This window comes from Asterias amurensis, chromosome 2 (assembly GCF_032118995.1).
Source record: "Asterias amurensis chromosome 2, ASM3211899v1".
Lineage (NCBI taxonomy): Eukaryota > Metazoa > Echinodermata > Asteroidea > Forcipulatida > Asteriidae > Asterias > Asterias amurensis.
In genome coordinates, this window is record NC_092649.1 from 3,857,438 (window position 1) to 3,873,743 (window position 16,306).

The window sequence follows — 16,306 nt, forward strand, 5'->3', positions numbered from 1 at the left end:
TGCTTTATTGCATTTAGTTTGTCCATAGTCCGTGGCATTATATGTTCTTCGTTTTGAAACAGCATAGTAGATCCATAGAGCATGGAGGTAGAAGCATAGAGCAAGGAATGGTAGATCTGTCAAAATTCGTTCAGGAGAGAAAACACTCTTTAAAGAAAATTAAGGGCCATGCAACTTTAAAACTAAATTCACACAATACAAACACTCTAGCTGGAAGTGTAATGTCAACAAGACCCTTAACAATGGATCCCCTCCATTCTTTGAGGATTTCTAGTACAATTCACCTTGAAGAAAAATCTTACTTTTTTCATCGCTTTCTTAACCCCATTCATTGGCATAAATGTTTCAAGGTCCTTTCGTTGATTGAATGATAGAGTTAGGGACAAGCTCTATGATTGGACATGTACTTGTAGTTTTTTTTACATGCCATTGTGTATACTATGTATAACTATGTACATGTGAAAGTTTTATTGTTATGATCTTAAAGCCATTATACACTTTCGGTAAACAGTATTGTCTAAGTCCCACACTTCGTGTATCACAACTTATATATAAAATAACAATCCTGTGGATATTTAGGCTCAATCGGACATCGGAGTCGGGAGAAAATAACGGGAAAACCCACTCCTGTTTTCGTGCGTTTCGCCGTGTCATGACATGTGTTTATAACAAATCTGTAATTCTCGTTAACGAGAATTTATATTGTTTTACCGTTTTCTCAAAAAGTAAAGCATTTCATGGACTAATATTTCAAGAGAAGTCTTTCACCATTACCTTCTGTAAACCCTGTAAAATATTTGTAAATCTGTGAACTTTTTTTTTTTTTCTGTACCGAAAGGGTCCAATGGCTTTAAGTGAAATTTACCTTCAAGACACTGGACACTATTGGTAGCCGTTTCTCACAATGTTTTATACCACCAACCTTTCCCCATTACTTGTCACCAAGAAAGGTTTTATGCTAATAAATATTTTGAGTAATTACCAATAGTGTCCACTGCCTTTAAAGAAAAGTCTTTTCTCTTTTTTTCATCTCTTTCTAGAATCTAAACCCCATTCATTCATTGGCATAAATGTTTGAAGGTTCTTTCGTTGATTGAATGATAGACTAGGGATTTAGCTCTTTGGTTGGACATGCACTTGTAGTTTTTATACACACACCATTGTGTATAATAATGTGTACATTGTACATGGAGAAAGTTGTTAGATTCTACCTCCATGGTCGTAGTGAGTATATGACGAAGCTCCATAACTACACCCCGCTGGTCTTGTGTACTGTGTCAACAATACACGAGGAACTGTTGCCTTTCGTTGCTAATTAAGGGGGTACAGGTGAGAGCTTGGGTTGGCCTTCCATGACTTTAGGAAGTAACCCCCTGGGAGCCGACAAATCCAATTGGATTGTTATGACAGAGGTCTGGTTGCTAGACTCATTGCAAGGTAGCTTGAACACTTTGACGTCACACTTCAAGGCTGGTCATTTATGTCCGATACATAAACTGTACCTGCCTTGAGCACACATGTATGTCAGGACCCTTACGGATGCAGATTTTACCCTGCCTTCATTTCACATGGAGATTCGCAGTCAAATCATTTGTACCTGCAGTGGATACGTATAAACTAAAAAAACGTTACGTGCACATACTAACATTATGCACGACGGAAAGTGCAGCTGACTATCAGATGAACTGTTTAAATAAATACAGTATGAAGACATTTTGTAACATAAGCGATCCTGCAGCGTAACGTCGACCTTAAGTTTATTTTTACAATTGATAATGTTATCAAACTTCCTCTAAACGGAAAAAGGAAGCTGTCTTTCCAGATGAATGCCTATTGTCGCAGGATTTGGTTAATGATATCCGTGTATTAAAAGGAAATACTGTCAATGCCGATTGCCGTGTTGGAAAGAAATTCTTTGTCATTCACTAGACAATATTTGGCCAAAAAAAACAAAAAACGAGCCAAGTGATTTTAAAGTTATGGTCATACATAGAGTGGTTGATCATCATCACAACACAACGCCAAGAGTTGTTGTCTGGCCAGTAGGTGCTGTGTTGTGTTGAGAGTTTTTGAACTCAAACACACAGCTCTGAGTAAACCTTCTGTTTACAATGGAGTCCATCATTTTCCTGAAGACGATCAGAGCATACTGATTGAAACGTTGAGTCGTTAACCACCAGTTCTTTTCTGAACAAACACTACTCAAAAAGAGATATTCACATGGTGTTACCTCAAACCTCTCTAAGTTAAATTTGTGTTGTTCCTTTGTACTTAATGTCTTTTTATTTATATACAGCGTTGTTGACTACACATGATCTAGAGTCCTAAATTAGCAGGCACTGGTTTACCGTTGTGGCTTTCTTGAGGTTAACCACATCTATTTTGGGGAGAATCTTGAGACATTTTTATCATGCTGTGAGAGTGTATGGTATCAGTGTACATGTCTACATGTAGGTGGGTATGTGGTGAAATGTGGGTATTGTTATGAGAAGATAGAGGGCAGTAAACTAACGTTGAAAACGTTCAAGGGAATTGGACAAGAGTTAAAGCGTTTGTAAATATTGCTTGCTTTGTACTGAAGGACAATCTTGTTCATTCTGTATGCATGATTCTACTCTATATAACATGAGAGAGGTTTATGCTCTTCAATGAACTGTAGTCCACCGGTTCAAGATGCTTCCGATGTGAACATGGAGAAATCTGGAACAAGGAAAACAATGTCCGTCAACAAAATGGCTCCCCTCCTCCAGCCAACCAAAATTCCTTCCTTCACCCTGTAAACACCTTAATAACCTTTCCCTCCCCCATTTCCGTCTTAAAAACAGAACCTTGTTTGCTTAGACCTTCTTAAGACTCTAAACATAGTGCAAGGGATGTTATTGTGTCTTTAAAATGACTTCCCCCAGCAGGAAAATCATGGCAGGACTTTGTCCAGGAGTGGGCGGAAATTTGATATAGTTTTTTTGGTTTACCATTGAACCTACACATACACAAGCCTGTCTTGTTTTCTTTTATTTCTCGTGCTTTCGGGGGGTTGGGGGGGGGAGGGAGAAGAAGAAAGAATTGCTGTTGATTTGCGGAGCTTTGAAATTGTTAGCAAACAATCCACCCACAGGCTCATTGAGTCTGCGACTAGAGCTCATCAAGAGTCACGACTTAAAGCCATTATACACTTTCGGTAAACAGGTTATTGTCCAAGTCCCACACTTCGTGTATCACAACTTATATAAAATAACAAACCTGTGAAAATTTAGGCTCAATCGGTCATTGGAGTCGGGAGAAAATAACGGGAAAACCCACTCTTGTTTCCGCGCGTTTGGCCCTATCATGACATGTGTTTAAAATAAATCCGTAATTCTCGCTATCGAGAATTGATATTGTTTTAATGTTTTCTCAAAAAGTAAAGCATTTCACGGAACAATATTTCAAGAGAAGTCTTTCACCACTACCTGAACTTTTTTTTCTGTACCGAAAGTGTCCAATGGCTTTAAAGAGTTGTGGTACCTTTTGTAGATCAAGTTTTTGGGCCATGACATGAATCCCTACCCACTGCGAATGAAGATAATATTAATAATAAATAATAAAACACATTTATATAGCGCCAAATCCATTTTAAAAATGCTCCCAGGCACTTTATAATAAGAAAAACTATCACATTAAACCATGAAAAGTAAAATCATGAAAAGGTGAAAAATAAGATCCACCAAATGTGATCATTAAAACAATAAATATTAAAAAATAATAAGATGTATTTGTAATGTAATTTATCTGCTTCATTAGTCTTCAAGTTTTTAAGAAGAAGAAAAGTGAAAACCTCTCCCCATTGCTAGAAATCAAGAAAGGTTTTATGTTAATAATTATTTTGAGTAATTACCAATAGTGTCCACTGCCTTTAAACTGTGTTAGTTTAATGTGAATCTCTGGAGGTTTGTGTTGTTGCACAAAAAGTACCCAAACCCTTTAAAGAACGTGTTGATTGCTTGTGACTTTTAAATCCCCTTCCCTTATCCTCTTCAGTCTCTTTAGATCCCCCCTCATTTTAACTTGTTCGATTCTAATTTCAAGTATTTTTATAAATCGGAATACTGACCATGATGCAGTAATCCAGCCAGGAGCGCTGTTTTTTTTTTTCTCCCATGACGCCACCTCTCATGTTTCTGAGTCCATGTTTAAGTAACCGGTCTGGTCTCGGTCTCTTCTGTCTTTGTTCCATCCAGGGTGACATCGAGGTTGACAGCGAGACTGTATTTGAGTTGGCTGCGTACGTACTGCAAGCAACGGAAGGCGACTTTGTCAGGTAAGATTTTTTTTGTTTTTTTGTAAGGTTGTTGTCTTAAGGGAGAAATGCAGGGGTGGTTACGCTCTGTGAAGAGATTCACACATGACTAAATTGTTTTCAACAACACAGTCCTTTTGAAAAAGGAACCTAAATCTTAAATGCCAAACGCAGGTGACAGTTCTACATGTTACTAAATGAAAGAAGAAGAAAATTAGTAAAATTTGAAACTTTGCATGGTGGAAATACGATATACAAAGGTTTGCTGTAACACCATGTAATGACTACCTCTAATGAGTTGGGGTGGTTCTGAAAAGAACCGTTGGTTTCAGCTCGACGTTTCGATCACTATGCTCTGATCATCTTCTGGAGAAGACGATCAGAGCATACTGATCGAAACGGAAGACGATCAGAGCATACTGATCGAAACGTCGAGCTGAAACCAACAGTTCTTTTCACAACCACCCCAACTCATTAGATATAGTCATTACATGGTGTTACCGTAAACCTTTCTATAAGAAGAAAATGGCTGATGTGTATTAAGAACTACAACCTATACGCAGAACTTTCCCCGATTTCTGTCAAAAAAATCCACAGGCAAATCACTCGATGGGATTCTCGGTGGTGTGGGGGGAGGGGGGTACTGAATACACAGTGCTTACTACACATCAATTAATGTAAGAGTAAAAACACATTATATTTTTCTATTCCTACCAACTCGGTATGATACCTTTAAAAGCTGTTTCAGTGTTACATCGAACAAGCTTTGAAATTATAATTTCACTAATCATATTTAGAAAATAAGAAAGACTGAGAGTACACTTTGCTTAACATCAACGGAATATTTATGACTTGACATTGTGAGGTATGGACGCACGGCACTGCTTGTCTACTGCTTTTAGCACTGCTCGTCTAATGCTTTTTAAAAGCCGACGTAATGAGTTCGAGAGAACAAACTGCATTTTGCTAATTCACTGGGGGAGCGATGCATTTTCTCTGCCTATTTAATAACATGAGGGGAGAACATGATTAAGCTAATGCATCAGCCTCCGTCAATATCAAGAGTGTAGAGTCGGAGACTGGACTGCAAGGCATCATGGTATGAATACCCAGAATTGAAGTGAGTGGACTTTAGAAGCGTGTGTATTACGGTGTGGAAAGGTTTGCGGTAAAGCCCGGTTCATACTTCCTGTGAATGCGAAGCGAATGTTGACTTCACAAATTCGCACCGAATAATTCGCAGCAGTTCAACTCTATGCAACTTACTTGCGAATATCGCTGTGAAAGGATAGTTGGGATGTCAAATTCACGTCAAATTCGCATTTGCAGGAAGTATGATCCAGGCTTAACACCATGTAATGACTAAAATGAGTTTGGGTTGTTCTGGAAAGAGCTGTTGGTCTCACCTCGACCTTTTGATCAGTATGCTTTGATCGTCCTCTGCTTTCTTCAGAAGACGATCAAAGCATACTAATCAAAACGGCGAGTTGAAACCAAAGGTTCTTTTCAGAACCACCCCAACTCATTCAGAGATAGCCATTACACGGTGTTACTGCAAACCTTTCCATATCGTATTCCCACCATGCAAAGTTTCAAATCCTACTCATGTGTAAAACATTGGTAATTGTCGACTACCAGTAGCCATGTTTTTTTAGCTGCTCCTTGAGAAAATGGCTTTTAAGAAGGGGGAAGGATTTGAGGATGTTAGCGGACAAAGTCTTGTTCTTAGGGGGTAAAAACTTGCCCCTCTTGGTGACATTAGGGGTAAGTGACTTGGACAGGTTAAGACGAGGGGTAACTCCCATCTGTCACTAAGGCACCATACCAGGGGCCACTTTCATAAAGTCTGTAAGCACAGTAAAGTATTGCTTAACAGAAGCAGGTTACCAGCCAAAATTTCATTAAGTTTACATTGTTGTGACTGGTGCCCTACTCGTTTTTTTGTCAGCAAAGAAATTTCTCAAGCAGTATTTTCTGCTTAGCAGCTTTATGAGGTTGGGCCCAGGATGTGACACAGTGAAAAATTTCCCTTCACTCTCTCGGCTTAGAGAGCATAGATAAGAGGGATTGGAGGATCCCAAGACTTTGTTTAAGACTTGCATTAAGAAGAAGACCAGGGGGATACGCTACATCTTGAGGATTATTAGATTTAAGAGAGGGATTATTATTAGGGATTTGATGTATGCATGGGTTGGGTTGGGATTTTAAGAAGTACAGTTTGTGTACTTCAGTGTCAGCTGTTAATAAAGTTGGCTGTGAAGAGGGTGGAAATTTCTTCTGGCAGTTATTCTGCGAAAGGATTATCTGGGGTTTTTTTTTTAAGGCTTAAGAATATGTTGCTGTATTGGTAGCATTATGTACGTATGTAGCTTATATGATGACACATGTTCACATACACCTACAGGGTCTGGGCCTGCCTTCATGCATGCTAGATTTGTAAAATTTTTGATATTAAGAAAAGAAGCACATCTCAAAACTTGTTCAGATGAGATTTATATTTTATATTTCGTGATTTTATGTGGCAATTAAGGTTGTAAAAAAACCTTTTGCGATCAGTGTAGTATCTTGCCTGCCATAAAATGCCCCGGAATGCACAGGGTTTATAATTTCGTAAGCAATATTATCTTTATTGGCAGTAACATCAACACATGGGTCACATTGTCCTACATGGATTTCCACCCCAACAAAGTTCTAACTCATACTTCTTATAAGAGTTGTAAATGGACATGAGTGATAAACTTCATCTGGGCAACATTCCAATTTGGGAACGATAGAAGCAATCCAGGCCTAGAATTTCATTGTTGAGAGGGCAGGTTCATTTTCAAAGGGCGCTTCCATTATCAAATCTTAAAGGCAGTGGACACTATTGGTAATCACTCAAAATAATTATTATCATAAAACCTTACTTGGTAATAAGTAATGGGGAGAAGGTGATAGTATAAAACATTGTGAGAAACGGCTCCCTCTGAAGTAACATAGTTTTCGAGAAAGATATAATTTTCCGCGAATTTGATTTCGAGACCTCAGATTTAGAATTTGAGGTCTTGAAATCAAGCATCTGAAAGCACACAACTTCGTGTGACAAGGTGTTTTTTCCTTTCATTATTATCTCGCAACTTTGACTACCAATTGAGCTCAAATTTTCACAGGTTTGTTATTTTATGCATATGTTGATATACCACCAAGTGATAAGACTAGTCTTTGACAATTACCAATAGTGTTTAGAACCTTTAAAGTCTCTGGGTAACTTCCAGTGAAGGGGCACCAAGGCCTCTGTGACCTCTGTGTAATTCCATGCTTGGCAACCCTGTAATGATCGTACACTTTAGATAACTGAGACATAGAGTGTTGGCAGTTGGCCATGTGGTAGTGCGTATCTCAGTGACATTTTTAGACGCTCCACTCTGATCGACATCACTGAATTGCATGCCCTTTATGTTAAAGTCATGAATGATAAACTTGATCTGAGCAACATTCCAACTTGGGAACGATGGTCGCAGTACACCAATGAAGCTATCCAGTGATGCTTTTACACCTTGATAACTGAGACGCAGAGCGGTGGCAGTTGGCCGTGTGGCAGATCGTATCTCAGTGACATTCTTAGACACACCGATCCCGATCATTATTCGCCAAGTTGTAGGCCCTCATCATGAGTTGATTGGTCATTGGTTTCTGTTCAAGATGAGGTCGCGACCACCTGCTGCAGCCGGAGGCTAAGGATGGGATACAGAGTATGAAAGACTGTAGGAGGATCTCTATCTCATCTTATGAGATTGCGCCACTTTTTGTTTACACCTCTACTAAAAAGGTCAACTCGGTAGAATCTTCCCAGCCTTCAGTCGTCTCTGAGGCAAGAGTGAAGCCCGATTCATACTTCCAGCAAATAAAAATTAAAAATAAAACTGTTTTTTATATATGGTTCCGAGGCGCTTTACAGAGGTTACAAATTTAAGCAAGTTGATAAAAAATAGAGAACAATTTAAGATAAACAGGTTAAGAAGGTTTAAGAAAATGCGAATGCGATACAAATTTTGACGTCACAAATTCACACTGAAGAATTCGCAACTGTATTCAACTCCAGCGAAACATTTGCTGCGAAAACAGTCATATAATGTCAAAATTCGCTTTGCATTCGCATTCGCAGGAAGTATGAACCTGCACTAACTTCTCGCCGAAGTTTAACCTCTGCTATTTGCTTTTAGCAAATGGCGCTGGTTTGTGAACAAGTTGAGCTTGCTCCCCACTCACACAGTTTGTGTGTGTTTGACCGATTTTCAGCGAAGAAATTGACAGATGTAAAACAACCGGACATGAAAAGAGCGTGCTGATCGAAATGTTAAAATGTCTCACCATTGGCTCTTTAAAATAACTGTATACATATAAGGTTACTGCTTATTGGTGAGGCTCTCTGTAGCCCTGGGGTGGCTTTCACAAAGAGTTAAGACTAGGCTTATCTCGAGTTAGGAAGAGTTACTTGTCCTAACTTAGGACTAGCCTTAAGTTTTTTTATCTCCTAGGTGTTACGAAAGGTTTTACGACAATAATTATTTTGAGTAATTACCGATAGTGTCCACTGCCTTTAACACTGAGAGCTGAATTATTTCTGATTTTCTTGTTATTTTTGTCCCTATTCAGTGATCCCAAATCTAGGAATGACTTAAAGACTTTACCAGTACTACCTCAGAGCACGTTGAGGGAGCATCCATCGTTGCCTTACTGCGAAGAGAAGATTATATTCTACTATAAACAGCTCGGAGGGCTCAGTAGAGGGCAGGCTATTATCTGGTGAGTACAACAATACGATTCGATCCTCAAAATCAACAAATGTACAATGTAGTTGATAATGTGTTTATTTAAACCATTTTAAGGAGCGCATGAACAAAACATATCATTAGTGAACTCCAATCTAAGAAACCACACCCATTTAACCCTCCCTTCGTGTGGGTGTGTCGTCATCTGTTTCCAATACCCATCCACTATTTCCCTACATCAGCACTTTAGGCATGAATCATAAAATCAATATACAACGACAGTAGTAATAACACTTAGTCTGGTTCTGTCTTGAAGAACAAAAAATCAAATAAAAAAATCATCTGAACTTTCACTCGTCGCTTATCCTCCAAATATGGTAAATTGCTCGGAGCTGAAAACAAGGGACCGAGGCAGCTCTTACTTGCGTCTGTCTGGAGAAATAGCAATATGGAAGGGAAAGAAGATTAAAGTAAAACACCCAGGGCCCTCCCAAGTATAAAAATTCATAATGCGTCCCTGCTGATCCCCGGGACGTCAGAAGAACAAATATATGAAACGTTGCTCAGTGTTTTATTTCTGGATCGGATGATTCTGTTTCCTGAGAAATGCAGACATAGCGCCATGTGAGACGGTGTACCTGGTCTGGAATTGGATCCACCTGATGCTGTGCCTATTGCGTAGGGTCTGACGTCAGACATGGTTTGGGGGTTGGCGGATCATCGTGGGTGACCCTCGTGGGTCCTTGGAGGTAGAGTCATTTTAGGATTTCATGAATGAGTCAGGCGGAGTCGTGTGACACTCCTGCAATCTGAAACTAGCTGTGTAGGACCACCCCCCCCCCTGATTCTTCTGACAATGTTTTTGAGTTTCATAACCATTTCAAGGACAAAGGCCTTGTGATGATTTGTTAAATCATCAATGTCATGTCGTTGTGACCCATTCCTAGGGAGTTAGTCTTAAACTCTGGGAGGTTACACAATGTAAATTTTCTCTACAGTGTGTATTATAATCCTGGCCCAGGTCAAAACACTTTATGTCCTATATTACTTACAATCAACCATGAGTAAATGCCTACATTTGAGAAGTTGATGTTTTGTTTTGCATGCGATGGCTGAGCAGTTAAGAGCACTTAGTACATGTACTCTGGTGTTTCTGATCAGTAGAGTTGATAAGTAGAGTGTGAACTCCAGTCCCAGTTGTGCCAATTTTGTCCTTAAGAGCAAGGTGCTTTAATCTCTTTGTCCTTCAGTTGGGACATTAAAGACTAAGCTTGGGCGATATCGATTTATTTTATTCACGATATATCGCCGACAATATATCGCGATATTCGATATAATCGCGATTAATTAAATTTGACATCATCAGTCTTCAAACTCCAAGTGAAAGTTGTAGAAGAGACAGTCATAGCATAGGAGAGGTGTTCTAATGACCTATTCTTTTGGTTTTACTCCAAACATATGGGGTGCAAGATGTCTCAGCTAGCAAATACATCGCAACATTTAATCGATATCGCGATATATCGTGATTATCGCGATATATCGCGATGTATCGCGATATATCGATATTTCGGTTAAAACCAAATCCATCTGTTATCGAAATTGTTTCCAAATTAATATCGCGATATTCGATAATATCGTGATATCGCCCAAGCTTGTTAAAGACACTGGACACTATTGGTAATTGTCAAAGACCAGTCTTCTCACTTGCTGTATCTTAACATATGCATAAAATAACAAACCTGTGAAAATTTGAGCTCACTCTTTAAGATTTTCAAACTTGTTCGTCAGGACATGAAAGGATTGGAAGAAACTGTAAATAAATAGTAAACTTGCAGGTACAACCATGAGTAAATCTCTTTATTGGGAGTGTTGGCTCTGAAAAGAGCCGAACTCTGAAAAGAGTTGATGTGGTCTCGATGTTTCAAACAGTACACTTTGACTCGTCTTCAGGAGAAAAGAAAGATTGGTATATTTTCAGGGAACTACATGTTTCTGCAGAATCAGGTAGAGTTAGTTGGCAGCTCTGCATTATCTTTCCTTTTTTTGCTCCCACTTCACGGGATTTTCTGTTTTGATAGTGAAACGTGCGTAACGCCACAAGAGACATATTTTCTTGCCTCTTCACCTGGGAAATTTCTCAAGAGTTCCGCTTGAGAGACCTTGCCTCTCTGTGTGCGGACAGGCAGAACGTGGGTCATGCACACGTTGTCCAATACTAATGACACCATCTCTCGTTGCCGTGACGGATGAAGGCTTGAAACATTACAGAAAGTGACGATGAGAGGGAATTTGAATACTGCTCCCTTTCAAAATGATACTGAGAGAAATTATGACCGAGTGACTAAAAAAGAGTATCACTTTAAAATAATAATAATAGACTGTTTTTATATAACGCTTTTCACGCACGAGAGGTGTCTCAAAGCGCTTCCAACATTATTTCCACTGGTCACTAGGCCCTGAATCATTCCTTAAACCATCTCAGCTCCCTGGGGATTATACAGCCTGTGCGCAATATGTGCGCTACTCGGCTAAACCAATCACAAGAACCCACTCTGCCCTCACAGGTACCCATTTACCCCTGGGTGGAGAGAAGCAATTAGTTAAGTGTCTTGCTCAGGGACACAAGTGTCATGACCGAGATTCGAACCCACTCTCTGCTGAACAGAAGCATCAGAGCTTGAGTTCGGTGCTTTTATCCACTTGGCCACGACACAACGACCCCACTGGTTTGCTTGTGTGCTTCGGCACAAACACCTGTGGTATGATTAATTAATGTAGATATGCCTGAATGTTTGGCCTACTTATGGAGCATGAAATGCTGACTCTTTCTTTGCAAACAACAAAAATCACTTTGTGTACAGCTGACATGAGTCACTGTTTTCACTGTGGAAAAAACCCGAGTTTCACGTACAGTACATTTGTAAGAACTTCTTTTCACTGAGATACACAAACGTGGTAATGATTGTGGGCATTTATAGAGCGCTCTTACACTGGGTATTACATGTATCACAGCGCTTTTATGCAACAACAAAAACAGTACACGAATCAGTACATTTTCAGTGAATCTGCAAAACTAAGGGAAACAATTCCAATATATCACTATCACAACTATTTCTGAATGAGGACATGTTATTACGCACTGCACATGTTAAACAATGGAACAATGTTCCCATTTTCTGTACATTCAAGTTAAAGTTGTACTTCCAGTCTAGCTGTGTGTGCATGGAATTCTTTTGTTCATTACCAATATCCACCGATGTTAACGCTCATACAGCACATCTTTATCTTCATCTGACTTCTCAACCACCTCCGCATGGCCCTTTCTTTGCACTATTTATCACATTCAAAGACCATTGTGATAAAAACAAGAGGTCTCTCACACTGTAAGCCTAAAAGGGTTTGAGCACATTTTCAGGCCTGGATTTGATCATGTCACAGCTGCCCTCCCACCCATTAAGGCATGATGAAAATTGACACGTTCACCCGATTTTTATTTCCTGTCCATCAAAATCACGGAGGCTGTAAGAGATTCTGATGAGATATTTAGGTGATTAAAACGAAAGCCGATATATCCCAAAGTGCTGAGGTCTAAATGTAGAGTTTGTGGTTTTGCGGTTTGAAAAAGGGGACATTAAGAACTGGTGTTGGTTAAGTGTCCTGTTAAAGGACAAAAGAGAAATAATGGAAGAAAAACACCCTTGTCGCACAAATTGTGTGCTTTTCAAATACTTCTTTCTCAAAACTACGTTACTTCGGAGGGAACCGTTTCTCACAATGTTTTATACTATCAACAGCTCCATTGCTTGTTACCAAGTAAGTTTTTATGGTAATAATTATTTTGAGTAATTACCAATAGTGTCCAGTGCCTTTAAAAAGTTCTATGAAATAGCACCAGGGCTTGATTCACAAAGTTGAGTTGTCTATAACCGTGGACTTGGCCTTTTGATGCAGATTCTACCACATTAACGTGTATTACGTGCACAAGTTCATTGTCTGATACCAGTCTTGTTTGCTTAAAGGAACACGTTGCCTTGGATCGGTTGAGTTGGTCTTTGTAACCGTTTGTTATAAAATTGATATGGTTAGAAAGATGTTGTAAAAGTAGGATACAATGTTCTACACAAATATGCCTCGAAATTGCGTGGTTTTCGTTTTACCTCGTCGACTAACACGGTCGGCCATTTATGGGAGTCAAAAAGTTGACTCCCATAAATGGCCGACCGTGTTAATTCGCGACGTAAAATGAAAACCGTGCAATTTTGAGTGATACTTGTGTGGATCATTATATTCTACTTTTAAAACATCTTTCAAACCATATACATTTCATAACAAACGGTTTCAAGCGCTTTTTTTAGACCAACTCGTCCGATCCAAGGCAACGTGTTCCTTTAATGCAGTCGACATTATTGTCAATAAACACATCTACATGTTAGCTCTATGCCTATTATTCATGTTGCCTCATCAGCATGTATAAGGTTGTAAGCCAAGTCCGTGATGAAACATTAATTACATTTTCTCTCATGTGTTATGCCTAGTGTGGTATCCTGCCACTGCCTCTGTTGAAGTATTATGCATTCACGTTGGGATTAAGACCCCTCTGGCATTTGGTTAACAAAGTAGGTTAAAAATCCCTCGGGAGCTGATGATGGTCATGAATGTCTGAAATCAAAGGCTTCTTGACTAAGGTCGTTACTCATCCTGGAAAGGAAGAAAGGTCTTGCATAATCATAATGTTGACATGTACTTTAAATTTGTGTTTTAGAATTAGAACTCAGTGCAGTTTTATTTTGGATAGTTGTTGTGTTTTTTGAGCTGCACATGTCATTGCTGCTGTGTTTTGTGACTGCTTTGTTTTTGGACAATCCTGTGAAAGCCCCTTGTGATCTATACACTAGGGTTGAGTTTTGGGATTAGGGTTTGGATTAGGGTTAGGATTAGGATTAGGATTAGGGTTAGGGTTTAATAGCAGGATTTGTCTATAACTTTAATCAGTGACTAGCAAGCAGGACCAGTTTAGCTTGTCATTTCACTGGTCCTCAAACTTTTTCGCGCATCCATACTTTATATTAGACTGGATGTTTATCAACACTGCACTTGCCAGCTGGACCACTTGGAGAGAATTCGGCCAGCAATTCACTGTTAAGGGAAATTGCTGTTAAGGATACATACATGTAAGGAGTGTAGGAAGATGGGGATGGCAGAACATTAGTGTGTAAGCCTATGTTTGAGTGTTCTTGTGCCCCTTCAAAAGTTTCCCACGGACTTTTCCAATGCAGTGCCCTTTGCAAAGCGAAAATGGCTTCTCCATCTCAAAGATGGCATTCCAGGCATTGTTAAATCATAGAGAAAAGACACCTTATAGCTCTTATGCTTATATGTGCCACTGTTCGCAATATGGACTTGATATCGTAACACAGTAACTTCACCATGTCGAAGTCCAATGTGAGTGAGGCTTCAGTCTGTCCCCTTCAGCGTGGACCCTCGACTCCCATGAACAGCCCAATTATGCCTCAGAGCGCCATTTGCAAGAAGTGACAAATGAGTACAACCCTTGATGGGTGTTCATTATTTATTGTACAGAGACATCCAGAGTATGAAGCTGAGGAAGCAAAGAGGATGTAGATGCACGGTCATAGGGGGGACATCTTAGCTCTGGGTTAACCATTCACGCTATCTCAGCTTGAATCAGGTCATATGTGTAGCTTGCCGATATTGAGTGCACTAATAATTCGTCCTGTCTTGAATTTTGTAGTTGTCATTTGTTCCTTTAAAGCCATTATACACTTTCGGAACAGAAAAAATAAATAAAAGTTCACCGATTTACAAATAACTTACAGGGTTTACAGAAGGTAATGGTAAAATACTTCTCTTGAAATATTATTCCATGAAATGCTTTACTTTTTGAGAAAACATTAAAACAATTACCAATTCTCGACATCGAGAATTACAGATTTATAGTAAACACATGTCACGACACGGCGAAACATGCGAAAACAAGGGTGGGTTTTCCCGTGATTTTCTCCCGACTCCGATGTCCGATTGAGCCTAAATTTTCACAGGTTTGTTATTTTATATATAAGTTGTGATACACGAAGTGTGGGCCTTGGACAATACAACATTGTGCTTACAGGCTTTATGAAATTGGGCCCAGGAATTTAAACATGCAGAATTTCAGATATATAGTTGAGAGATCAGCCATAAAGTGCTTCGAAAGTGAGGATATTTAACTTATACGCAACACGCATTTTAATCGGTTGCCATGGGTGTTATATTTTGTGAATGAGGCGTACGTGAGTAACGGTGTAAAGCAGTTGTTATCTTACCCAAACTTCTGCCCCTATTTCGACTATCCCCTTAAGGTGCACTATACTGTAACCAGAATTAACATAAACCAACCACCTATAAATTTGCTCTTTGAACAAAGTAATCTCTGATGGAAAAGGTCAGGGATCATTTGTAGATACATGCAAAGGTCACCAAGAGATCCAGAAACTTCCCTCTGGGGTAAAACGAGAATAGAAAAGTGGAGCATCCAACGGATTGCTGATTAGAAAAATGACGCTGTGTGGAAAGCCACAGAAAGCCATGGGGAGGTTAAAAAATCGTAATGTGAAAGCCCCTACTGGAAGATTGGAGTTGTTGAAGCTGAAAAACTGTGATGAAAAAGCACACTTGGAAATGACTGGGTTTCTTCCTTCTCAGTGTTGAGCTGAAAAGGTTTCTACAAATGCAATCACGACATGCAAAAAAAAAAATACAGACAACAACAAAAAAAGTTTAGAAATGCCTGCAGCTATTTGTAAGTCTTGCAGACAAATTTGCGCACCATCTGTTAATTTTGTCGTTTTGTGTAATGATGTGGTGAGGTAGACAGAAATGACAGGGAACATGACCGCAGATGGTCAAGTTGAATTATTAAGTGGAAGAATTTAAGGCTGGATAATAAAGTAGAAGGATTGGATTGGAGAGTACTGGGCTGGCGGGAGTTATTGCAGTGGTGGGCTAGGGTTTGGTGACGAGGAAGCTTCGTTTCCAGCCAGAGTTTCCTGAAAGATACGGACAGAATAGAAAATATTAATAATAGAAACAGTTATAACAATCAGGTCTTGCATTATATGATATTACCGGACGCCTCAAAGCACTTATTATGGGGTTTTTTTTTTCTTCTAAAAAGGAGAAGTTTTCAATGTTATGAATTATGAGACCCATAGCTACTTACATCATAGCAAGCTATATGCTTACATGTGTACATGTGGGTGTAATCTGCAGGCAACCATGA

At 39.3% G+C, this 16,306-nt stretch overlaps 1 protein-coding gene across 5 annotated transcripts in view; it reads left to right on the top strand.

The window, feature by feature from the left end:
* Nucleotides 1-16,306, top strand: part of LOC139951675 (uncharacterized) — a 125,789-nt gene that overhangs the window by 44,472 nt on the left and 65,011 nt on the right. For all 5 annotated transcript variants that reach the window (XM_071950668.1, XM_071950678.1, XM_071950687.1 and 2 more), the window contains exons 5-6: nucleotides 4,218-4,297; nucleotides 8,912-9,061. In XM_071950668.1, coding sequence (XP_071806769.1) covers nucleotides 4,218-4,297; nucleotides 8,912-9,061 — 230 coding nt within the window. The remainder of the gene's footprint in view (nucleotides 1-4,217; nucleotides 4,298-8,911; nucleotides 9,062-16,306) is intronic.